This window comes from Prinia subflava, chromosome 12 (genome assembly GCF_021018805.1).
Source record: "Prinia subflava isolate CZ2003 ecotype Zambia chromosome 12, Cam_Psub_1.2, whole genome shotgun sequence".
Lineage (NCBI taxonomy): Eukaryota > Metazoa > Chordata > Aves > Passeriformes > Cisticolidae > Prinia > Prinia subflava.
The window spans coordinates 11,618,913-11,643,146 of record NC_086258.1 but is presented as its reverse complement, the minus strand read 5'-3'; the positions used below and the strand labels follow the sequence as shown (position 1 = coordinate 11,643,146).

At 61.0% G+C, this 24,234-nt stretch overlaps 4 protein-coding genes across 6 annotated transcripts; 3 read left to right on the top strand and 1 right to left on the bottom strand.

Moving 5' to 3' along the window:
- Positions 1-109: 109 nt before the first annotated feature.
- ARL16 (ADP ribosylation factor like GTPase 16) lies at positions 110-1,406 on the bottom strand. 2 transcript variants are annotated; one of them, XM_063409400.1, is made up of 5 exons: positions 1,295-1,380; positions 1,061-1,117; positions 858-971; positions 572-687; positions 110-442 (listed from the first exon to the last, which is right to left on the bottom strand). In XM_063409400.1, exons 1-5 carry the CDS (start codon positions 1,376-1,378, stop codon positions 271-273), a joined length of 543 nt encoding a protein of 180 aa, XP_063265470.1. In that variant the 5' UTR covers positions 1,379-1,380; the 3' UTR covers positions 110-270. The 2 variants fall into 2 exon arrangements, with proteins under 2 accessions (XP_063265470.1, XP_063265471.1); XM_063409401.1 differs by lacking the exon at positions 1,061-1,117 and having other exon boundaries at positions 1,310-1,406.
- On the top strand, positions 1,377-10,683 carry HGS (hepatocyte growth factor-regulated tyrosine kinase substrate). 2 transcript variants are annotated; one of them, XM_063409393.1, is made up of 21 exons: positions 1,377-1,548; positions 1,906-1,990; positions 2,388-2,463; positions 2,870-2,962; positions 4,772-4,895; positions 5,767-5,819; positions 6,263-6,331; positions 6,532-6,656; positions 6,890-6,968; positions 7,056-7,154; positions 7,261-7,356; positions 7,691-7,729; positions 7,813-7,956; positions 8,087-8,300; positions 8,474-8,646; positions 8,783-8,923; positions 9,001-9,178; positions 9,256-9,389; positions 9,636-9,752; positions 9,898-9,993; positions 10,084-10,683. In XM_063409393.1, the coding sequence occupies exons 1-21, from the start codon at positions 1,377-1,379 to the stop codon at positions 10,186-10,188; spliced, it is 2,412 nt and encodes an 803-aa protein (XP_063265463.1). In that variant the 3' UTR covers positions 10,189-10,683. The 2 variants fall into 2 exon arrangements, with proteins under 2 accessions (XP_063265463.1, XP_063265462.1); XM_063409392.1 differs by having other exon boundaries at positions 6,890-7,154; positions 8,090-8,300.
- Positions 10,684-11,151: 468 nt separating this feature from the next.
- MRPL12 (mitochondrial ribosomal protein L12) lies at positions 11,152-14,747 on the top strand. Its single transcript, XM_063409398.1, has 4 exons — positions 11,152-11,586; positions 11,691-11,771; positions 11,884-12,018; positions 14,456-14,747. The coding sequence occupies exons 1-4, from the start codon at positions 11,167-11,169 to the stop codon at positions 14,570-14,572; spliced, it is 753 nt and encodes a 250-aa protein (XP_063265468.1). The 5' UTR covers positions 11,152-11,166; the 3' UTR covers positions 14,573-14,747.
- A 764-nt stretch (positions 14,748-15,511) lies between these two features.
- Positions 15,512-22,239, top strand: SLC25A10 (solute carrier family 25 member 10). Its single transcript, XM_063409397.1, has 11 exons — positions 15,512-15,667; positions 18,481-18,600; positions 18,674-18,788; positions 18,864-18,912; positions 19,245-19,286; positions 19,516-19,559; positions 20,012-20,082; positions 20,186-20,278; positions 20,509-20,586; positions 20,703-20,759; positions 21,209-22,239. Exons 1-11 carry the CDS (start codon positions 15,578-15,580, stop codon positions 21,308-21,310), a joined length of 861 nt encoding a protein of 286 aa, XP_063265467.1. The 5' UTR covers positions 15,512-15,577; the 3' UTR covers positions 21,311-22,239.
- Positions 22,240-24,234: the final 1,995 nt, after the last annotated feature.

The window sequence follows — 24,234 nt, the reverse complement described above, 5'->3', positions numbered from 1 at the left end:
CCTCCACCCCTCCTGTGCCTGGAGGTGCCAGCACGATCTGGCCTCTGTGGTTTCTGCTTGTCCCTACCCCAAAGGCCCAGGGTTTCCCCCTAAGCACCAGCCTGGACAGTTTGGTGGGAGTTTTACTGTGAAGTCCCACGGGGATCCAGTTCATCAACAGCCCCAGGCACTGTCCTGGGCTCTGCTGCCAGCCCCAGGCTGGGCAGCTGCTCCCTCACTCCTCCTGTGGCAGGACCGTGCTGCTCTGGCCCGGGCCTGGCAGGGCTGGGCTCAGCAGGGCTCTCTGAGCGCGCTCCGAAGCCACTGCAGGACAGCGGCCAGGCCGGTGCCGTCGCGGGCGCTGGTCTCCAGCATCGTGATGGGCTGCGTGGCGCAGGACACGATGTCCTGCATGCGGAACAGCGACTTCATCTCCACCAGTGACATGTAGCAGGGCAGGTCACTGCAATGGGGAGAGGAGAGCTGCCTCAGCCACGCACGAGGGCTCCCCTGCCCGGCCCAGCCCCGGCTCAGAGCAGCAAAGCACAGCCGCTGCTCCCTGCACCCCCACGCTTCGGGTGACCCTCCTCACATCTTGTTGAAGAGGACCAGGACGGGCACCGAGGCGAGCGGCTCTGCAGAGAGGACAGAGAGCAGCTGGATGCAGGACGAGGAGACTTGCGTGGGGTTGGAGGCATCCACCACGAACTAGAGGGAAGAAGGGAAAGCGGGGTGCGGGTGTGCCGAGAGCAACCCCGGCCAGGCTGGACCAGAGCAGGGCACGGAGGAGGGAAATGCCAGCACGGGACAAAGCCCCAGCCCTGGCAGGCCCTCTCGCCGCGTCCGCGGCCCCGGGACGGGTTCCCAGCGCTGCTCACCAGGAGAGCGCTGCACTCGCCGTAGTAGCTGGGCCAGATGGGGCCCATGCAGCCGCCCAGCTCCCGCACGGTGACCTTCTGCGGCAGCCGCAGGTCTGTCAGGTTGGTGCCCACCTGCGGGACAGGCGCCCGGCTGGGTGCGGCCGTGCCCCGGAGCCCCTCGGCCGTCCCGGTGCCCCTCGGGCCCGCCGGGCCGCACCTACCGTGGGCAGCGTGGCCGGGGGCTCGCCCAGCTCCGCGGGCTCCTCGGCGCTCAGCTGTGCCTCGCGTTAAGGACACCGCGGCTCCGGGAACGGGGGCGCGGTCCGCCCAGCCCCCGGTCCAGCCCCCGGCCCGCCCGGTCCAGCCCCCGGCCCGGCCCCCGGCCCGGCCCCCGGCCCGCCCCCCGCCGGCCCGCCCCTCCCCGCCGCCCCGGTGCCCCCGTGCCCACGGATATGGCGCAGCCGCCGCACCAGGAGGCTCTTCCCGCCGCCCGCCGCCCCCAGCAGCAGGAACGTGGGCGGGGAGCTGCCCGCGGCCATGGCGGAGCCGCCCCGCGGAAGCGGCCCCGCCCCGGCGGAAGCCGGAAGCGGAAGGGCCGCGGCGGGGCGGGGCGGGGGCCAGACCGGGCCGGAGCGATCGGGCCGGGCCGGCGGCCGGCGGCGGGCGGACACCATGGGGCGCGGCGGCGGCACCTTCGAGCGGCTCCTCGGTACCGGCGCGGCTCCCTCGGCGGGACGGGAACCGGGGCGGGGCGCGCCGCTCGGCCGGGTCGGGGTCCGCAGCGCTCGGCCCCGGCAGCAGGCGGGCCCAGAGCACGGCACTGCTTGGGCCGGGTCGGGCTCCGGGGCCGCAGCGCGGTGCCGCCCGCGAGGAGCGGGCCGAGGTTACCGAGCGCCCGGCGGTGTCTGAAGCGGGAGGGTTGCTGCGTTCCGGGTGAAATCGGGGGTTTCTCCCCGAGCCTCGGGGCGGCGCCGCGCCCGGAGCGCTCCCGGGGACGCGGCGGTGGCGGAGCGGAGCCGCGGCGGCAGCGGGGCTCACGGCGGCCTGGTGGGTTCGTTCATTGCAGATAAGGCCACAAGCCAGCTCCTGCTGGAGACAGACTGGGAATCCATCCTGCAGATCTGCGACATGATCCGTCAGGGAGACACCCAGTAAGTGCTCCTGGGCCTTTGGACACGCCGTGTGCACGGCTCCCCTGTCTGCACCAGGAAGGAGACCCTTCGAGGGTCTCGGACCTGCCAGCCCGTGGTGACACACGTCTCATTTATACCCTTCCGTGAGGGCATCAGAGGGGTTGTACAGCACACCCTGATGTGCTGGCATGCTGCCCAGACCCTGGGAGCTGCAGGTTACCCCTGGCCTGAAATCCTTAGGGAAACTCAAGCTTGAATGCATTTATTCCTTCCCAGTTTCACTCAGTGAGTCGTGTACCCCTGAGCTAACGGTGCCCCTTGTGTCAGGGTGGGGATTGGTGGGTTGTCAGCAGCAGGTGGGATCTCCTCTCACATCCTTGATCCCCTGAGAACATCTCCCCTCTTCCCTACCCAGAGCGAAATACGCCGTCAACGCCATCAAGAAGAAAGTGAATGACAAGAATCCCCACGTGGCCCTGTACGCGCTGGAGGTAACGGCACCTGGCTGGGAGCACAGTGGGGGCTTCTTACCACTGCCTTCAGGCTGCACAGCTCCCTGCAGCACGGCGTGGAGCCAGCCTCCCTGACTCGGGAGCAGAGGTTTTGGGGTGGTCAGGCCAGGGCCTTCGTGCTTTAGTTCCATCTTGGCTTTGGATCAGGCAAAGCTGAGACCTGGGCTGCTCTCCCCAGGGTTGATTTCCACAGAGCAGAAGGCCCCCAGAGGTGGGAGGAGGTGAAGGACAGCTGGCTCCCAGTGCAGGGAGAGGATTGACACAGCCCCAACACACCTCATTGCTTAAGTAGTGCCCCGTGTTCAGCCTGTAATGTGTGCTGGGACCCCCACAAGTTGCAGTAGAGGCAGGAGGCTGTGGGCTGATGTTGTCTTGGCCCTTGCAGGTCATGGAGTCAGTGGTTAAAAACTGTGGCCAAACAGTCCATGACGAGGTGGCCAATAAACAGACCATGGAGGAGCTGAAGGAAATACTCAAGGTAAAGAGACTTATTTTACTGTCTTTTTATTTTTTTTTATTTTGCTATGGAAAAGCAGCAGCAGGAAGAAATGTTTGTGTCCTCTTTGGGTAAGGAGTAAAATGGAAACTGGAAGTGCACTTCAGAAAAGATCAAACTGTCATGTGGTGTGAAAGTCTCTAGGCAGTGAAGGAGGGTTTCTGGGGAGAGGAGATGTGGCGGCAGCAGAGGTTTGTCTGTACTGTGAAATGGCAGGAATGTGCTGTGGAGGCCTGGGCCATTCCATGGGAAATGCTCCTGGATGCAACACTTGGGTTGGGACAGCAAAGGAAAACAGATGATGGCCGGGCACCTGTACCAAGGACCTGGGCAGTGGCAAGGTGAATTCCCTCTCACAGAATAATGTGAGATACATAGGCAGGTAAAGCAACAAAGGAAAAAACAGCTGGAGCTGCCTCTGCGTCACAGCCATTTCACTGGCATGTCGAGTTGTTCAGGAGCTCTGCAGGATGTGACCATGGCTGCTGGCACTGACAAGGTGTTGTTGATGCCTGCTGGAGTTTCATGTGTCCTTAGACTGGGGAATTCTGTTAGTGAAGTGGAAATGAGAATTCCTGTTTCCAGCTCCCAACTCAGAACAGCAGTGCCCTGACAAGAGCTTATTAGCATCATACTGTCCCTTCCCTACAGCTTCTGTCTTCCACCAGAAAGACACCAGAAAGACATAAACAGGTGGCCCAGATCCTTGGAGGACAAGCTGTGTGAGTCCTGTCACCTTGTCACCTTGCACACCGAGCAGGCTGTCTCTCCTGTCACCTTCCTGTTAGGGCTGACGCAGTCTCCGTGCAGGATCTTCTCCTGAGGCAGGAACAGCCAGGTGTGGTAGTACAGCTGCTCCAAGGGCTGAGGAGATTGAATCATATCCAGGGACTTTGTGGGTGGTTCTCTCAGTCCTTGCCTGCCTCAGGAGTTTCACAACTGCCCCATTTTCCTCCCACACTTGGAACTTTGCTGCTTGTGAACACCCGATGCTGTAAAACAGTCCAAGTTCTGGTGAGGTTCAGGGCAGTGACATGAATGGAATGCAGGATTTTGCCAATTGTTCTAGCAGCTGGAGCTCCAAGAATTGTCAGTAAGTGATGCTGTGTGGGCCGAGGTCTTGGCTAAAATCAGAGCTTGACAGTGCTCCTGTGCTTCCTGGGGATTTCTGGAACAGCCAGTCATGTGGATATGATCACTTGGGCAGCTGATGACGCAGCGACTCTGAGGCTGGCTGAGGTCAGAACAGGCTTGCCAACTTTTCTCCAGTTCCTTGAAGTGTGATGCAGTTGCCCCTGCCTCCAAAGGGCAGCTGTCCCAGCTGTCCTCGCTGTGTCATGTCCTGAGATGGCTTGGAGTGCTCCTGGAGTGGAGGTGCTGACGCCCTGCAGGCACTCCCACCACTGTCCGTGGGCAGGCAGGATGCGCTGGGGCTCCCACCGTGTTCTGAGTGTGGGATGGATGCTCTGGTCAGGGGGTGGACAGAGCTGCTGGGCATTTGCTCTAAGCATCAAGGCCACAGCTCTGTTCAGTTGGTCTATGCTTCTCTGAAGGACATTTAGTTTGTACTGGAAGGGACAGGGGGGCAGCTGAAGAAGTCTGTTGTCCATGCTGTGCATTGTCCTTACTGCAGGTTTCTGACACCTCTTACCTCTCCTGAGTACTCTAAAGTCTCTCTTTCCTGAGTGGTATTTCTGGCTTCTCATCAGGGGGGTTCAGCAGGAGGTTGTTGATCCTTTGGGTTTCAGGGACATTTTCTGAGATGTTTTTTTCTCCTCCCTTCCTGTGCAGAGGCAAGTGGAGACAAGTGTCCGCAGTAAGATCCTATACCTCATCCAGGCCTGGGCTCACGCCTTCCGCAACGAGCCCAAGTACAAGGTGGTGCAGGACACCTATCAGATAATGAAAGTTGAAGGTGAGGACTGTGGCCACAGGTGAGGGGACACCTGGTGAAGCATCTCTGCTCTGCAGGAGCCTTGGCACTTTCTTGCCTGGTGTGACCAAAGTCTGGACTTGCAGCACTGAGCTCTTCCTTTGTTCCCAATACCCAATGAACCCTTCAGGATGACTAAATCCTGCTGCAGACATGGGACAGCCCAGTGGTCTCAGGACCAGGGCAGCCTTGCTCTGAGCCTCCAATCCAGCCAGCTCAGGGGTGGCAGAGAGACCTGAAAAGCAGGAGCTGTAACTGTTCTTGGGGAGACTGGCAGCAAGTCACATCCTCTGTGAGGAATTTGCTCTGGAGCAGTTCCTTCCTCACAGGCATTTGTTCCTGCTCCCAGGATGGATCCATGCTCCCTCTTGCTGACACAGTGTTGGTGTGACATTTTCCCCTCTGTCCCAGGACAGCAGTGTCCGCTTCAAGGGCAGGGACACGCTGATGCCTCTCTTCCTTCTGTGCACCAGAAACTCTGCAGGCAGTGGCACAAGCGTGGAGGGTCAGTCCCCCATCCTGAGCTGGTGTTACCAAACTCTGGCCCTTCAAGAGCTGAAACTCACAGCCCTGCCTGCCCATCCAGTGAGCTTTTTATCCTCCTCAGTTCAAAGTACTGAGAAGTAATAAGCCTTATCCAGAGGCCTGTGATGTCTTTTGTGGGTGTGTAAGGGAAACAATCGGGGATTGTCCTCAGACCATTGGCTGAGGGGAGCCTGGTTCTGGTGTGTCAGAGGAACGTACTGGTCAAGATAAGAGGTGGTGCTGAGCTGACACCATGAGCCTGCAGGCACAAGGCCTCCCTGTGCCAGAGCATTCCTCTCACAAGGGGGCTACATTTCTTCTCCTGCAGGTCATGTCTTCCCGGAGTTCAAGGAGAGCGACGCCATGTTCGCTGCAGAGAGGGTGAGCTCTGCGGTGGGGGGAGCAGCTGGCACTGTGGGACAAACCCATCCCCTTCCTGCCAAACCTGCAGGTCTTGAATTCCTGTGTTTGCAAGGATTGGGGACCATGCTGGGAGAACTGACCAGGAGAGGGAGTCAGACCCATCATTCCTCCTGCTCACTGGCCTTGCAGGAGCTTGGCAGGCTGGATGTGGCAGCAGGGCATTGCTGAAGTGATTGCTGTGCAGAACTTCCCTGGCAAATCTTGTACTGACTGGGAAAGCAGCACAGTCTCTGAGGAACAAGAGAGGAGATAACTTGTGGGGATTAATATTTCCTATTGAGCTGCAAATGGCTCCAGTCTCCCCCATGAAACATGAGAGCCCTGTTAGCCGTCAGAACTCCTGAAAGGCACAGTGCCAATGCACTCCTCCCTCCTTATGCAATTTCCCTTGACCCCTACAGGCTCCAGACTGGGTGGATGCAGAGGAGTGTCACAGGTGCCGAGTGCAGTTCGGCGTTGTGACGCGGAAGGTGGGTGCTGCTCCTGCCCCTCTGGGTTCCTTGCTCCGCACAGCCCTTGGGACTTGCAGAACTCCCTGCAGGGGTTGCTGTGTGGAAGTGTGTTGGGGACAGACCGTGTTTCTTGGGGAAATGACAGGAGTGTCTGATTGATGTTAGCTAAAGGAGAAGGAACGTCTTGCCACCACACTCATGTCTCCTGTCCTTGACAGCACCACTGCCGGGCCTGCGGGCAGATCTTCTGTGGAAAATGCTCCTCCAAGTATTCCACCATTCCCAAGTTTGGGATTGAGAAGGAAGTGAGAGTCTGTGAGCCCTGCTATGAGCATCTCAACAAGTCAGTACCCTTCGTGGTGGGTTTCTTTGCCTGTGGCAGCTGGGACTTTGAGGGGGGAAGCATGGTGTGGAACTAGCTCCCTGCAGAGCACAACGAGGGCTTTCCAGACTGTACAGGCTGGGCTGGACCCTCTTCCTTCCTGGGAATGGGGTTTGTCGCCGGAACATTGTGCAGAGCTGGGCTCTGGTGCAGAGAAGGGAGCATTCAGTCCATACTATCACTTGTCACTACAGGAAAACTGAGGGTAAAGCTGCTGCCACCTCTGAACTGCCCCCTGAGTACCTGACCAGCCCCCTCTCACAGCAGTCCCAGGTGAGCGGCTGCCCCATAGGTGATCTGGTGATCCTGACCTGTTTGTTGATCCCATTACTGACCACCTCCTCATCTTTGCACTTCCAGCTGCCTCCAAAGCGTGATGAGACAGCTCTGCAAGAGGAAGAGGAGCTCCAGCTGGCTATTGCCTTGTCTCAGTCCGAGGCTGAGGAGAAGGAGAGAATGGTTTGTTTGCTGCTGGGATCTGGGAGGGGTTGTTGCTGCAGGCTGTGTTGTGGTTGGTTTGGAGAAGCCTAGACTCTCTCTGAGAGGGCAATTTTCTCTTTTGCAGAGGCAGAAAACAACCTACTCCATGTACCCTAAGGCTGAGCCCACTCCGGTGACGTCCTCGGCTCCCCCAGCCAGCACGCTGTACTCCCCGCCCGTGGTACGTCCGTGGCAGCTCCTGCACCTGAAGTGGCTGGAGACAGGCCACTTCCTGAGCCCAGGTCTGCCCTGATCGTGTCCAGTTTAATCCTGTACTGAGGGAATATATTTGCCCCATTCAACCCCTTGCTCGTTCACTGTGTTTTGAGCAAGAAGGTGTTTTCTCAGCCAGGACTTAGGTGCCTCCACTGCCTCCCAGCTTGTGTCCCCTTTGAGGCTCTCACTGGTGCTCAGCACTGGTGGTCATACATGGCCAGGTCCGAGCTGAACATCTGTGTGAGACCTGGGGATCTCTGGTTTTGCTGAACTGCATTTCTCCATTTGTCTCTTTCCAGAATTCCTCTGCTCCCTTGGCTGAGGACATTGACCCAGAGGTAAGGATCCTGGCCCTGCTAGTCTGCAGCACAGGCTTGCTCCTGCAGGGCAGTGATGCTCATCTTCCCTCTCTTCCTGGCAGCTGGCCCGGTACCTGAACCGCAACTACTGGGAGAAGAAACAGGAGGAGGTTCGCAAGAGCCCCACACCGTCAGCACCCCTGTCCCTGACAGAGCCAGCTGTGCAGCCTGGGGAAGCCCACCCTGCCCCTCTTGGGGTGGTTGAGGTAAGAGGGGGCCTGGGTCTGGCACCTACTGAGGGGCAAGAAATGCCTGACTCTTGGGCTCTGCAGGCTGGCTGCTGGCCTTAGGCACTGGGAGGTCACAGCTGACTGGCTGCCCCATCCTTCCTTCCAGCAGCAGTACCAAAACGGTGAGTCCGAGGAGAACCACGAGCAGTTCCTGAAGGCGCTGCAGAACGCGGTCACCACGTTCGTCAACCGCATGAAGAGCAACCACATGCGAGGCCGCAGCATCACCAACGACTCTGCCGTGTTGTCCCTCTTCCAGTCCATCAACAACATGCACCCGCAGCTGCTGGAGCTGCTCAACCAGCTGGACGAGCGCAGGCGTGCGTGGGAGCTGGGGGAGCTGCTGGCCCTGGGCAGGGGCGGGCGACAGCCAGGCCTTCCACGGTGTCAGGGTTCAGCATTCCCGTGACACTGGAGAGAATCTAGTGTGGAGTGCAGGGGCAGTCCAGGTGCTCTGTCCCCATGTTCCTGAGGCCGTCCCTTCCCTCCCCAGTGTACTATGAAGGCCTGCAGGACAAACTGGCCCAGATCCGGGATGCGCGTGGGGCTCTGAACGCGCTGCGGGAGGAGCACCAGGAGAAGCTGCGCCGCGCAGCAGAGGAGGCAGAGCGGCAGCGCCAGATCCAGCTGGCACAGAAGCTGGAGATCATGAGGCAGAAGAAGCAGGTGAGGCAGGGAAGCATGTCCAGGGTATTCCAGGCCTGCCTGCGCTGTGACCCAGCGCAGGGCTGGCAGGGATGGGTGCCCTGGTAGGAGGGGTTGTGTGGTATAGCTCCCAGCCACCACGGCCCTGTTCCCACAGGAGTATCTGGAGATGCAGCGTCAGTTGGCCATCCAGCGACTGCAGGAGCAGGAGAAGGAGAGGCAGCTGCGCCTGGAGCAGCAGAAGCAGACCATCCAGATGAGAGCCCAGATGCCAGCGTTCTCACTGCCTTACGCCCAGGTACAGCTGCTGGGCTAGGCTCCCCCTGCCAGGTTCCAGGGACTGCAGCTTTAAGCCAGCTTTCCTTCTCCCACCAGCTCCAGGCCATGCCCGCAGCCAGTGGGGTAATCTACCAGCCCTCTGGGCCCACCAGCTTCCCTGGCACCTTCAGCCCAGCTGGCTCCGTGGAGGGCTCTCCCATGCACAGCGTGTACATGAACCAGGCTGCGCAAGGGGGAACTGGGCCGTACACTGCCATGCCTGTCACTGGGACTGGTACGTTGGGCAGCTCAGCCTGTGGGGGTAGGCATGAGCCCAAGGTGGTTGCTCCAACCTCTGCTCTCCACACACAGATCCCAGCATGGTGAATGCCTACATGTACCAGGCGGGTGCCAGCAGCGGGCAGGGGCCTCAGCAGGGGCCAGCGGTGCCCACCACCACCCCCGCATATTCATCCTACCAGCCCACACCCACACAGGGCTACCAGGCAAGTGAGGCAGTGCAGCCTGCAGCCAGCTGGGACAGGGGCTGGGGGGTTCTGGGGGGCTGGGCAATGTACCCAAACTCAGCAGTGAGATCTGTGAGCAGGAGCAGGACAGGCTGGTTGGTTCCAGATCTGCTGCTCTTGCTGTGGAAGTGGGCTGGAGATAGATCTAGTTCTGGGCTCAAGGGCCTTTTCTGGAGATGTGAGCCATTGCTGCCTGCGCCACCTCTCACCAGCCTCTCCCCATAGACTGCAGCCTCACAGTCACAGAGCATCCCAGCCATCTCCCAGGCACCCCAGTCGGGCACCATGGGCTACATGGGCAGCCAGTCTGTCTCCATGGGCTACCAGCCCTACAGCATGCAGGTGAGCGCTCCCTGCCTGGGCATGGGTGGGCTCCAGCCCATGGAGCCATCCTGGGGGAGGTCTGGTGGAGGCTGGGGGCAGTCACTGCCCTGTGGGTGCTGCATGTACCCCAGCCCCTCTGATACCCACCCCCTTGTTCCCATAGGGTCTCATGTCTGCCCTGCCAGGCCAGGACACAGCTTTGAGCAGCTTGCCAGCCCAGCAGTCCTACCTGCCCGGGCAGCAGCCCCTCTACCAACAGGTGAGTGCCACCAACCCAGGAGGTCAGGACCCAGTGCAGCGTGTATGCCAGCGAAGCCCCACATTAACAAATCTGTTTCCTGTCCTCCAGGTGGCCCCAGCTGGGGGACCCCCCCAGCAGCAGCCCCCACCAGCACCTGCCCCCGGGCAGCAGCCCCCGGGCAGCGGAGAGGCCCAGCTCATCTCGTTTGACTGATTGCAGCCACAGGGCACAGGAATCTCGGGGCTCCCGTGGGTCCAGTGTAACACTACTCTTCATCTGAAATCATTCTGTACTTCGACTACTCATCCTGTCCCCCGGCCCCGTGTCCCAGGGGCGGTGGGGCCGTAGGCTCCTACTGCCAGCTTTGGGGACCAAGGGGCAGGGGTGCAGCCCCCCATGCCCTGCAGCCTGGGGCAGCAGCCCCCCGGCTCACCCACCCACCCACCCTCGGCAGCTGGCAGCCCCTGGGGCCGGGCGGGAGCTCGGCCTGCCCCTGTCATTGCCCCGGGGCTTGTGGTGCAGGCCCCAAGGGCACAGTCCTCCAGCCCTGCCCGGTCCCCAGCGCCAGCTTTGCCCCATCCCTGCTGAGCCCCGCTCCCTGCAGCGCCCTCCCGGGCCCGGGGCCTTCGCTGGGCCGGGCCTGTCCCCGTCCCTGCCACTCTGGGCGGGGACCGAGCGCTATCGGTGACAATAAAGTGTTGGAACCAACCGCGGCGTCCTGTGCTGGGCAGGTGGCACGGCACCCGCCGGGCACCCGCCGTGAACGGGGCAGGTGGAACCAAGGGGTGCCTGCAGCTCCGGGGTGCAGATCCCTTCGTGCTTCACCCCGCAGAGCTGGCCAGCTTCAGCTCAGATTGGTCTTTGGCCACATAAATTTCCTCCCTACAGTGTCTAGAATGTTTATATGCTTTAGCTGCATAGTCCTAAATTCTTAAGCTTTATGGAGCATTAGAATGTATTACTGCAATTAGTGGAAATCAAAAAGGTAAAATGACAAGGCTTTCAGAATTTATTTTTGTTTTAATTTGCATTCCTTATGCTTCCATTTAACCATTAACCTTGGTGTGCAGTGTAGAAATATAACCAATTCTCCTTCCAAACATTCCGGAGAGGAAGTAATTTCTGTTCCTTCAGATATGAAGCTTTTTCCACTCTTATTTCGAAGTGATAAACAGTAGTGGATTTATTGCGATGGATTTCGCTGTTCTGTCGACCCGGTTTCGCCTACATCTCCCGCCGTGCGCTGGTTCGCTCCCCCTCCGCCGCGATTGGCTCTCGGTCGGTACCGGCGGCGGCGCGGGGCCCGCCGGGAGCGCGGGGCGGGCCGTCCGGTGTCCTCGGGCCGCCATGCTGCCCGCCGCGCTGCCCGCCGCCCGCCGGGCGCTGCTCCCGCTGCTGCCGCTGCCGCCGCGCCCGCCGCGCCCCGCGCCCCGCGCAGCCCCCGCCGGGCTGCGGGCGCTCGGCACCGGCCCCGCGCGGCGCTCGGAGGCGCTGGCCGGGGCGCCGCTGGACACGGCCGCCAAGGAGTACTCGCCCAAGGTGCGGCAGCTGGTGCGGGACATCGCGGGGCTGACGCTGCTGGAGGTGGCCGATCTGAACGCGCTGCTCAAGGTGGGTGCGGGGGCGGCCCGGCCGCGCCCGCCGCGCCCCGGCTCATCCCGGCCCGGCCGCGTGCGCCGCCTGACCGGCCGCTGGTGCCGCTGCTCTTCCCGCAGGAGACGCTCAAGATCCCGGACGTGGGGGTGATGCCCGCGGCGGCCGCCGCCTCCCTCCTGCCCGCCCAGGCGGCTCCGCAGGTACCGGGCGCGCCGGGAGGGGCGGGAGCGGGGCCGGAGGGGCCGCACGCGCGGGGCGGGCTCGGCCGGTGGGCTCGGCCGCGGGGCTTCACCGCGCTCCGGCTGCTTCCAGGAGGAGGAGGAGGTGGTCCCGCTCAAGAAAGAGAAAACTCATTTCACCGTCCGGCTGACGGAGCTGAAGGCCACTGACAAGGTGAAGCTGATCAAGGAGGTGAAGAACTTCGTGCCAGGAGTGAACCTCGTGCAGGTGAGGAGGTGCTGCCCCGGGCTCTGGTGTGTTGTGCCCAGGTCCAGCAGCCTCGGCTCTGTTCAAAGGAGCCTGGATTTGTGCATTCAGAAGCATCTGTGTGCCTCTCAGTGCAGAGAGGTGGGGAACTGGATTTGTTTGCACCCTTCTCTGGCATTTTCCCTTGTCAGAAGCAGGGGAATGAAGGAGGAGGCTCAGAGGAAAGGAGTCAGAGATGTCTGTGACAGCCTCAGCTTCTCCAAACCTGAGAGCTGCTGGGAAATTTCTTGCAGAGCTCAGAAGTAGCCAGCATCCCTTGCTACAGCTGGGTTTGGCTTGCCTTTCCCAAAGCAAATGTATTTCTGAAGTTAAACGAGTCTCTGATTCAGACATTTTGCAATCCAGGCTCCCAGCTCTTTTCAGGGTCCTTCATTTTATAGGTGGTGCTGCTTCTTTCCTTGGAGGAGATGGGCCTCAGCCCTGAGCAGCATTTGAGCTCAGGCCCTTGATCTGGGATGTGGGCTCAGCATGTTGGGTGATGAAGCTGCTACTGCTAAAGCATGTAATGGGCTGCGCTTCTCCACAGGATGATGCTTTCATATCTTGGGATCATTAGTAGCACTTTCTAATACCCTGCAGTATTCCAGCTGCAGTGTTGAGCATTGCAGTGTCTGCTCCTGTTGTAGCCCAGGGGAGCAGAAGTGTTGGCACATAATCTTCCAAGCCATTCTTACTGCTGCGTTGCAAAGCCAGCAGAGAAAGTCAGTGGCACAGGTACAAGTTTGGCTGTCCCATGAGGATAATTACCTGACTGTCAGTATGGTTCCTCTGGAAGTTGTTCATCTATTATTGGTCTCAAGCAACCATGAAAATATCAAACTGTGTAATGGACACAATCAGCAGATAATTGACTGGAGAGCTGCTGCCAGATGAGCTTGGCTTTGCATGTGGCACCTGCTGGAGGAGCTGTTCGTAGATGCCAGTTACTGCAGGTAAACTCAAGTGTGATGTACCCAGGCCCAGCTCTTCGGGTGAAACACACACACAACACAAACAGTTGTGGAGGTTTTACCGCAGGGATTGTGTTCAAAGTGGAGCCAAAGCCCATTTTTTGTAAATTTTCCTGCCATCCAGTCAAGGTGTTATTTATAAGGTTTGCTGGGGGATCTGCTCATGGCCTGTAGGGCTGCTGATAGTATGGAGAGAAGCACATATTACCTTGGGCACTGTTGGGACCCAGACATCAGTCCTGTGGCAATAGCTGCATGATGAGACAGGTACATGATGAGCACACACCAGACTGAGGCTCCTGCACCTCAGGAAGCTCATGGGGAGCTGCCCAGCAGATGCTTGTCCTCTGTCACCACCAGCCCTGTGCTCTAGCTGGATTTGGAGCATGCTGCCTCTGCCCCATGGCTGCTGCTACATGGGTCCCACTTGGCTTGGGCTCTGCTCTTCTTCCCACTGAACACCAGGAGCAGGTGCTTCTCTTGACCAGGGCTGCTTTAGAATGGAGTCACATGTTATTGAACAGGGTTCAGAAATTAATAGCCTGTGTTGTGTTCCTTGTCCTTATTGCAGTGAGCCTGAACAGGCTCCTGTCCAGCTCCTCTCCTGGTGAGCAAAGGCATTCCTGCCCCACCGAGTACTGCCCACACATCTGTGCCTTCTAACCCCAGCAAAAAAACCACTTGTCTGCCACCACAGATACATAGGCATTGAACCCAGCAGGAACCAAAGGGTTTCTGCTTTCTGCCAGCACAGTGGCCAGTCCAGTGCAGGCTAAACCCCCACAGTGCTGTGGCAGAGAGCTGCTGCATGTAAGGGCAGCAGGGGCTTGTCCCCCTGGGCTCACTTCCTTCTCTATAGCAGCACTGCAGTAAATTCTTTAAATTAACTCAACAGTTTTCCAGCATACCTTGAGTATTGCAGTGCTGCTTAGTACCAGTAGTTCTGCTTTAAAAGTCCCTAAAATGTCAAAATACTGTGTTGTCAAGTAGTCTGTGCTGGAGCTCTGTTTTAGCCAATGCAGCTGTGTCCAAACCCTGCACTGGCCTCCCCTCCTGCTGGTACAAGTATGTGAACCAAAACATTGTCACTGAGCAGAGCCAGCGCAGCGCCAGGCGGATGCAGCCTCCGCAGGTCACTGCACGGGGCTCTGCCTGCAGCCCTCCTGTGCAGGCTGGGGTGCACACCTGGGAGCGCCGTGCACGTGGTGGAAGAATTGAAGAGCAGTGAATCGCAGGGAAAGGTTTGCCAGCAGATGTGTCATCGCTTGCAGCCAGGTTTAGCTGCCTTCTGGTGGGATGTGCCGTAGTTCAAGTGTAAGTCTCGGGGTTTGTGCTGCCCGGTGAGTTTCCATGGTTGGCTTAAGCAGAGGTCAGGATCATGGCTCTAAATCCAATAATCCAGTTAGTGAAAGCCAGTTTACAAGCCTCGTACTTTGTCCCTCTCGCAGGCAAAGAAGCTGGTGGAGTCCCTTCCGCAGGAGATCAAGGCAAACGCCTCCAAGGAGGAAGCAGAGAAGATCAAAGCAGCGCTAGAGGCGGCAGGAGGGACTGTTGTTCTGGAGTAGTCTCACCATGGAGAGACTGGTGCTACAGCTGCTGCCCAAGCCGGGCTCCGGACCTTTCCGAGTGGCACAGTGGGAGTACTCTCCCGAAGAATGTTGTACGGTTTGGCAGAGCTGCTACTTCCTGCCATCACCATGAACTCTACCTTATAAATATCAAAAAAAACCTGTAAAATGATTCATCTTTCTCAAGTGCCAGTTATCCCCACGCTCCCCATTTCATGGAATCTGAATGGTCTAGGGTGAAAGTGACCTTGAAATATCAGATCTCATTCCAGCTCTGCTATGGGCAGGGATGCCTTCCACTAGGCAAGGTTGCTCCGTGTCCTGTCCAGCCTGGCCTTGAACTCTTCCAGGGATGGGGCAGCCACAGCTTCTCTGGGCAGCCTGTGCCAGGGTCTCACCACCCTTACAGCCAAAAATTTCTTCCTAATAGCTAATCTAAATGTACTCTGAGTTTGAAGCCATTCTCCCTTGTCCTGTCACTACATGTTCTTGTAAATAGTCTCTCTCCATCTTTCTCGTAGGCTCCCTTCAGGTACTGGAAGTTTGTACCAGCACATCACCCACCTCCTTACACTGCCTTTTGTGATGGTCTCACCTCTCTGTTGATTATTAACGAGAAGAACACACTTCCACAGGTTGTGGAGGTGCGTGCGGGGTGGGAGAGTATTCTGTGCTCAGTGTGTGCACGCTGGTAACGCTGCCGTTTGTAGCTGTGCCTGCTCCCACCTCTTCACTCTGCGTTTTGCTGATGGCTTCACCTCCCCATTAATTAATCCCTGACAATTATTAACGGGAAGAGCCACTTCCCCGGGCTGGGAACGGGGGTGTGTGTGGGGTGGGAACGAGGATCCCGGAGCCTGTGGGTGCCGCACTCGCCGCGGGCTCGGAGATGCGACCCCGGCCCGCCCCACCCCCTTCCGGTACCGGGAGAGGGCGTGGCCTAACGGGCGGGGGCGTGGCCTCGTCCCGGTGAGGGCGGGGCTCCAGGCAGAAGCGGCGCCCATGGCGGAGCAGCGCGTTTCGCGCTGGTACTTCGGCGGCCTCGCGTCGTCCGGGGCCGCCTGCTGCACCCACCCCTTGGATCTGCTGAAGGTGAGGAGGGGACACGCCGGGGGCGGCTCTGACGGCGGGGGGAGGCCGTTTAGGGGGATGGAGGGCGAGTGTGAGGGGCTGTGAATGATCGCGGTGGTTTGGGGGAGCGGTGAGGGGATGGGGAGACGGTTGTGGCGGCCGGTAGTGGTGAGGGGTCGGTTAGGAGGCTGGTCGTGGGTCTGAGGGTCCCGGAGAGGATGTGACGGGAGGAGCTGGCACTGGCTATAGGGGTCCTGGACAGTCTGCGATGGAGTGGGGAGTACATCTGAAGGTCCCGGGGCGGGTTTGGGGGACTGGAAGCGGCTGTAAAGGGATGGGGAGACACTCCGAGAGTCCCGGGGGTGGCTGCAGGACCGGCTGTAGGGGACTGGGCGGCTGTGAGGGGACAGGGGCCGTTCTGAGGGTCCCGGAGTGGCTGCGGGACTGGTTGTGAGGGACCTGGCTGTGGGGGGTGCGGCTGTAAGGGTCCCAGAGCAGCTTTGAGGAGACAGGGAATGGCTTAGGGGGGACTCGAAGTGACTGTGAGAGTCCCGGAGTGGCTGTGAGGGGTGAGGAGCTGCTCTGAGGATCCCGGCGCAGCTGAAGGACTGGCTCTGAGGTACTGGGGAACGGCTGCCTGAGGAGGGGAGACGGTGGCTGTGAGGGTCCTGGAGCAACTTTGAGGGGATGGGGAGCTGCTCTGGCATTCTAGGAAGCAGGCCTGAGGGTTCTGGAACAGTTATGAAGGGATAGGGAATGGCTGTGAGGGTCCCAGAACAGCTAAGGGAGCTGGAGAACAGCTGTAGAGGTGTGGGGAAACAGCTGCTGGGGGTCGGTCCTGAGGAGCCGATTTGTGGCTGTGCAGCGACAGGGCTGAGGCGTCACAAGACCCAGCCCAGGGGCACGGGTAGGTGTGTGGCTGAGGGGTCTGGGGAGCTCGGGGTGCCAGCTCTAGGAGCTGTGGAGGGTGCCTTGGCCAGCCTTGCCTGGATACGGCAGTGACTCTGGGGCCGGCAGTGTTGGACACCAGCCCACTGGGCTCTGAGCCCTCCGGCCAAGATGTCACCTAGGCGCCGCGGATGACCCGGCATGCCTGCTCCCGCACAAAGGGCGCCGCGCGCAGCCCTGCGCTGCCAGCACCCACGGATGGGGCAAATGCCAGCGCTGCCCCGAGCCTTGTGCGCCAGCCAAGTGGCAACGAGCCTGGCAGCGGAACAGGCTGCAGGGGGGGAGGGAAGAGGCAGTCCAGGACAAGGGCTGCCCTTCCCAGGGCCATGCCTGTGGGTGAGGCTGGGACAGACAGCCCCTTCCCACCCCATGGCACAGAGGGAGAGGAAGATGTTCCAGGCACAGGCCCAGGAGAGGAGCCAGCCCTGGCAGGGCGATGCCACCTCCCCAGTGCTAAGTCTGTTGCCTCGTCCAACTGGCCCTGTCTGCCCAGAGGAGGTGGCTGCCAGCCCGTGGGAGTTTGTGCGGGGTGCCCTGGTAAGGTGCTAAGAAAGGGAATTAGTCTGGCACCTGCCTCTAGGTCTGTCTCCGAGCCAACGTGAAGGCTGTGACATGAGGGCTGCATTCCCATGCTTTCCTGTGTGGATATGCAGCTCCTGCATTCCTGCAGTTGCAAGTAGCACAGCCTAGCCAGCTGTTTTTGCCAGAGGGTTCACACCGAATTATTGAATACAGACCTCCTTTGGCCAAGAGTTCCCCCACAGCAGAAGCTGGTGCCAGGCCTGGGGAGGCACAAGGGGCCTCAGGCTCTTGCAGGGCAGGGGACGAAGGGCGCTTCATCACACCACTGGACCTTGGCCCTAGTGAGAGGCCCTGCCCAGCCCACCTGCAGAGTGCAGCCGCTGGCCACCCACGGGCTGCTGGCCCTGCAGTGACCTGCAGTGACCACAGCCTGGCCAGCCCATCCCATGCCTGCCTGCCCTTCCGGCAGACCTGGGTCTGCAGGCAGTGGACCGTGTCCCTGCATGGCTCTGCCTGCCCTGCCCGCTTTATCTGCCCCGGGCTGTGAACAGCCACAAGCTCTGGTCCCTGACATCCAAAATCCACCTGTGGGGATTGCAAGCAGGCCCCGCACGCCTGCTGCTGCTTCATATGGGAGACAGTGGCTGTTCCCAGCGTCCTGCAGTGTGTTCCGTGACCCAGCTGTGCCACGACTTCTGTAGTGGGAGCTGAGCCTGATCCCCTGACAGCAGCCCTTTGCTCTCCTTATCTCCTGGGGCCTTTGACCCACATGTGGTCTCTGCAGTGCTCAGAGCATGCTCCAGCCCACACGGCTCTCCTGTCCCAGCCAGCTTCTGTGCCTGTTGCCGTTGCCCCTGGTGATGGTGGGAAGCGTTGGGCTGCTACAGGCAGGAAGGGGAGCGCCTGGCCAGCTGTGGGGTTCTCGTCCTGCCTATGCAATTCCTGCCCTGGGAAGTGGCTCTGGAGGGCTGCCGCATTGCACGGCCGTGATTTCACCAGCCCAGCTGGAGCAAACCCGCACTGGGCACTCACCCACTCCTGTTCTGCTGGGCGTACACACACGCACACACCTTCTGCCCTGAAGTGGCCCGGAAGAGCAGGTGCCACCCTTCACCTTGGGGCCAGCTGTTGAGGGCAGGGCCTGGGAGGTGCTGCCAGCAGGTGCCTGGGCACTCCTCTCTCCCTCACTGCCTCCACCTGTCTGGGGCCAGGCTGGGCCAGTCTGGTGTGGAGTGTCTGGAGCGATGGCCGTTGGCCTCTGTGCAAGTGCTGTTAACCTGACACATGCTCAAATCCACACCTGTTCAGTGTGCTTCTACCCTGCCCAGCTGGCATTGGGCTGACACTGCCGCACTCTGCCCCAGGTCCACCTGCAGACGCAGCAGGAGGTGAAGATGCGCATGATGGGGATGGCGATGCACGTGGTCCGCACCGACGGCGTCCTGGCTCTCTACAACGGGCTCAGCGCCTCGCTGTGTCGGCAGGTGAGTGACACCACAGAGAGCCGAGGGGCTGCCCTGCGCCAGGGACACGGCTGCTCATTTCCCCCTCATCCAGATGACGTATTCCTTGACTCGCTTTGGCATCTATGAGACCGCGAAGAGCCACCTGGGCCAGGGCAGGCAGGGGCCTCCCCCCTTCTACCAGAAAGTGCTCGTGGCTGCAGCAGGAGGTGAGCCAGGCCATGGGCCCTGGGCCCTGCCTCCTTCAGGATGGATAAATCCCTGACCCAACTCTTTGGCCACAGGTTTCGCTGGCGGGTTTATAGGGACCCCGGCGGACATGGTGAATGTCAGGTCAGTTCTGTCTGCACGACCAGGACTCTTGGCCTGTGCATGACGGCATTTGGGGTGGTGGGTAGTGCTGGGGTGCTCCTGACATCTCTCCTGGCCAGCCTGCCCCGTGCTCAGTCAGCCAGGAGCTCTGTGCCCAGGATGGCCAGAGCTATTCTGCCTTTTGGTGACAGCACCAGCCGTGTGTGACCCTCAGAGGAGTGGGACTGAAGGCAACTTTCTTGGCCTTTTGTAAATGGTCAAAACAATTCCACTGCCCTTGTGCTGGGGTCCGCAGTGCTGCAGGGGACAGCGGGATACCGGCTCCCCCTCACCTGCAGTGCTCTGCCTTCTAGGATGCAGAACGACATGAAGCAGCCGCCGGCTCAGCGGCGCAAGTGAGTGAGGGGCCGGGGCGGAGGGGTGGGGGCCCTGGAGGGGCCGGGGCTGGAGGGATCGGCGCTCCCGGGGCCGCGCGGCCGCGGGGGGGCAGCACCGCACCGGCGGCACGGCCCGAGCACCGCGCCGGGGGCCGGGGGTCTGCGCCGGGGCCGCCGGGGAGCGGCGGGGCTGCCGCCGTGCTGGGGAGCCTCGGGCCCTGACCTCTTCCCCTCTCGCTCCTTCCAGTTATTCCCATGCCCTGGATGGCATGTACCGTGTCTTCCGGGAAGGTGAGGCCGTGCCAGCCGTGTGGGTGAGCCTGCTCCGGTGTCCTAGCAAGTGCCGGGTCAGGGCTTACCCTGGAAGTTCTCTCAGCCGGGCCAGGGAGAGGGGCTGGGGGAGTCCAGGGGAGCGCAGGGTCTGGCTGGGGCAGGGGCTGGGCAAAGTCTGGCAGAGCCTGGCAGCCTGCACGTACTTGGTAGGAAACGGTGACCTGCTGGAAGCTGAAACAGAAAAGCGCAGGAGGGTGGAGCAGGTGGAACAGAGAATGAGCAGAGGCAGGGAGGAGGTCATGCTCTTTTGAAGGACTCCCTGCTCCTTCAGCCTGTTTGTTATGGTGTGCTTCACACAGGGCTGTGTGAAGGAGCTGGGGACACATACTGGGTGTGGAAGGAGACTCCTGGGGTAATGGAGTGTGAGTGATGGCAGAGAACTGTGCTGATCCAAATCTGTCTGTCCACAGAGGGCCTGAAGAAACTCTTCTCAGGAGCATCGGTGGCATCGGCCCGTGGGGCCTTTGTTACTATTGGGCAGGTAGGACAGCTCTGCTGGGCAGGAGGTGACTGGGATAGGGACTAGGATGGTCCCTGGTGTGGCAAGGAAGGGGGAACGTCACTGATTCACCATGTCTCTGCAGCTTTCCTGTTATGACCAGGCAAAGCAGCTGGTTCTTGCAACTGGATTGCTGTCAGACAATGTCTTTACTCACTTCCTGTCCAGCTTCATCGCTGTGAGTAGGGCTGGGGTTCAGGGGGCAGAGCTGGGGCTGGGTTTGCCTGCAGCCAAGTTCAGAGCTGGGGCTGCCAGAGCTGCCACTCTGGGCTCAGCGGAGCAGAGATGAGCACAGTGGCTCCAGGAGGCTCCTGGCCTGAGGTCGGGTCCCAGCGTGGCTCTGACTCTCTCCAGTGACCACAGCAGTTGCTGGCACAGAGGTCTCCTGACTTGGCTGACTTTCTGCAGGGCATATGTGCCACATTCCTGTGCCAGCCCCTGGATGTGGTCAAGACCCGCCTCATGAACTCTCACGGAGAGTACCGGGTGAGTCGCGCACCTTGCCCACCTTGCTGCTGCCTGTCCTTCCATCTCTATGTACCATTTGTGCCAGCTTTTGCCTCCCAGCCTCTCCCACTTCATCTCTCACCCTCTCACTCCAGGGTGTTGCCCACTGTGCCATGGAAACTGCCAAGCTCGGGCCACTTGCCTTCTACAAGGTACCTGGCTGGGGGTGCATGGGGTGGGGCAGGCTGGGCCGAGCTGGGAGCAGAGGTTGTGGTCCAGAACAGTCCTGGGGCAGGGGACCTTCCAGGTTCTGCTGTGGCAGCCCAGCTGCTTCCTGCACCAGGGCTTTGTCTGCCTGGCCCAGGCTTGGCCCAGAGGTATTGCAAGCCCTGGCCTCAATGGGACTCAGCCTGGGCCCAGGCACCACAGCTGTGGCCCTGTTGCACCCATCAAGCTCCCAAACAGCAGGTGCAGGTGCCAGAGGGGTTAGCACATGGTGCTGAGACCTGTGTGCACCGTGGTGACCATGGTGTGACAGCACCTGCTCCACAGCCCAGCCAGTGCTAACCCACGCCTGCCCACTCGTGCTGCTGCCAGAGTTGGGCTGCTGGGACAACCAGTGGCAGGCACACATTGATTCTTCCCCTTCTTGCTGTCCCAGGGCTTCGTTCCTGCTGCTGTCCGGCTCGTTCCTCAGACTGTTCTCACCTTTATCTTCCTGGAGCAGCTGCGCAAATATTTTGGGATCAAAGTGACCACCTGAGTCCGAGGGACCTGACCCTGCCTTGCCCCGTGGGGGTGAGCGCGTGGGTCACCCCCAAGATCCCAGAACCCCTCTCTGCTCTCTGGGGCCAATGCTATTCCCCCTCCTCTCAACTACAGTCCTGTGCCTTGCCAGCACCTGTGGCCAACCCCCTTGCAAACCTCTCACCCCCATTCTCAGCACCTCCACCTCTGCATTACTGCTTCTGGGGTTTTTAGTTTTTTGGGGGGTGGGTTCTGTCTTCCCACTTCTCTACTGGCTCTGAGTTCTGTCCTTGCTCCCCCTCAGCCTTGTCCCTGATGTGCCCCAGAAGCAGAACTGTGCTATCTCAGGGAGTAGGGAGATCAGATGCCTGGCTCTGTACCTCATCACAGAGCCCACGGGGCTGGGGGCACTGCTGACCCCACAGCTGTGGGGCTGGAGCTTGGGGCAGCGTGTGTGGGGCCTGTCCTCCCTCTGCCTTTAGCCCTCGTGCTCCTCCCTAACCCCAGCGCAACTTGTACCTCCTGCCCTGCTCCTGGCCTCCCACCCTCTGCTTCTGCTTGGCCAAAACTCCTCAGCACTGCTGGCTGCTGGGCTCTTCAGGGATTGTGCCTCATACCAATGATGGTGGGGAACACGGCCTTGCTCTGGCAGGGCTTGGTAATGCCTGCTTGGGGGCCCAGTACTCACTTACCACAGTGCACCTACCCCACACTGGATCCAGTGGGCCTCTGTGGGGGCATCCCTCACCACCACTCTGCAGCCTCACTCACCTGGGGGCTGGGCAGACCCCAACCCCTCATAGCCCCTCACCCCACACTGCCCAGTGTGTGGGGGCTGTGAGCACCAGCTCCTTCACTATGTGCAGCCCTGTGTGTGCTGGCCCCAAGGAATCAAAGAACTGGAATATCTGAGACCTTGATGTATAATAAAGAGTGAAGGTGGCACGGGGCCTGCTGTCCTGTTAGGAGGGGAGAGGCGCTGCACCCTGTTTTCATGGCTGAGGGCATGGGCTGGGAGCTGAGCCCCCCCGAGCTGATAGAGGGTAGCAAGGCTTGGCCCCTGGCACTGTGCCACATAGGGGTCTTCACCCCACTCTGCCCAGCACCCCTGGCCCTGTGTGCAGAGGGAGCTGTGGGCAGGCTCCACAGCCAGGCCTGCACCAGGCTGTGCCCGGTCCCAGCTGGACAGCAGCTCCAGGGTAGGGCTGTGCCAAGGGTGCCCGTCACCTCTGCGGGAGCTGCCTCCTGGATGTGACACTAATTGGGCTCTGGCAGTCTGAACAGAGGCAGACTGGCACAGTAGAGCAGTGAAAGCTTGTCACCTTAACGAGGCCTAATGATGCTATCTGGCATCACCACTCTGGGCTTATGCCCAGCCGCAGCAGAGGCCATGGGCAGGTGAGCGCTCAGGGAGCTGGGCTCTCCCCTCACAAGGAGCTGGGGCTGCCCTGGCAGGCTGTGCTTCCTCATGCCCCACATCCTGCAGCACTGCTCCTGCGGCTCACGGGTGCTGCTCTGTGTCATGCAAAAGGCCAACAGGGAGCAGGAAAGCGATGGAGCCCCATGGCCCCCCAGCAGCACCGAGCCCTGCTCAGCCCCTGACGGCAGGGGCATTGCAGCTGGGCTGTGGTCCCACCAGCTGCAGCAGCACTGCACTCCCGGTGTGCAGGTACCCTCTCACCACATCCCTTGTGCAGCCGAACTGCAGCAGTCACACTGGCAGGACAGCGTGTGCCAGAGCTGCGAGCACAGCGCCCACAGCTGCAGTGCGAGGGCACTACTTATCTCTTGAGCAGCAGAGAACATGGGGCTGCCAGCAGCCTGTGGCCGTGTCCGTGCTGGCTGCTCCCTGGTCCCACCCTGCCCTCTACCACGGCCCCCGCAGCTGCCTGCAGGGGCTCCCCCAAGGCACATCTCTCCCGCCATCAGGTCGGGCTGGGGTCTTCCAGTCCTTCCCCAGAGCCCCCATCCTGGCCTGGAAGGGTGCCAGGGCCATCTCCGGGGGGCAGCCGTGGGTCCAACCCCGTGCCCGGGCTCCTCTGCCCACACCCACGGGCACTTCCAGCCAGCGGCGGCCGCGTAGAGTGGGACCCCGAGGGAGGCAGCTCTGGGGGATGCGGGGCTGGGCCGGGTGGGCTGCCGGGGTACATGCAGTGCTGCCACGGCCGGCATGGCCAACACGTCCTGCACATTTAAATGCGTTCGTGCCGGGAGGCCGGGACAGGCCACCCCCAGGCCGAGGGCTCCCCCGGATCCCTTTTCAGGCCCAGGCTGGTCCCGGTGCGTCGCTCTTTCTGGGTTGTGTTTACCTGCAGCGGGACAGCGGCGGCCAACACTGACCCGTCCCCGCCGGCGGCGGCCGGAGCGCGGGTGTCGAGGCGGCTGGCGGCGGCCGACATCCGTCCGGGTCCCTGAGGGCACGACAGGAGCGGGCGGCGCGCTGGGACCGGGGAATCGTCCCGGGGAACGGAGCCCCGGCCCGCTCCCTCGGGGCCGGCGCGGTCTAGCTGCCCCCGCCCGTCCTCGCCGCCGAGCCGAGCCGAGCCGGTGCCCGGGAGTGGGGCGGGGCAGGGACAAGCGGCGGTGCTCCCGCACCTCCCGGGAACGACCGCCGGTGATGCGGGGGGCAGCGCCAAGCACCCGGGCGGGGCTGGGGCACCGAGCTGTGCCCCCCTCGTGCCGGCGGGAGGAGCGGGCGGCGGGACGCGGCTCCGTGCCCGTGGTCCCACCCCCCGAGCCGGTCCCTCCCCCTGAGTCGCCACAGCCGCTGCCGTCGCGGCTCCGGTAAAGTTTTCGCCGAGCGCGCCGGACCCGGTCCCGCCGGTCCCGAGATGCGTTCGGGAGCTGCCGCGAGTCCAGCCCCGACAGGTACGGGGAAGGGAGGGAGGGGGGCAGGGAGCGCCCACAGCCGCTGTCTCGGAGCTCGGGATGTCGCACGTC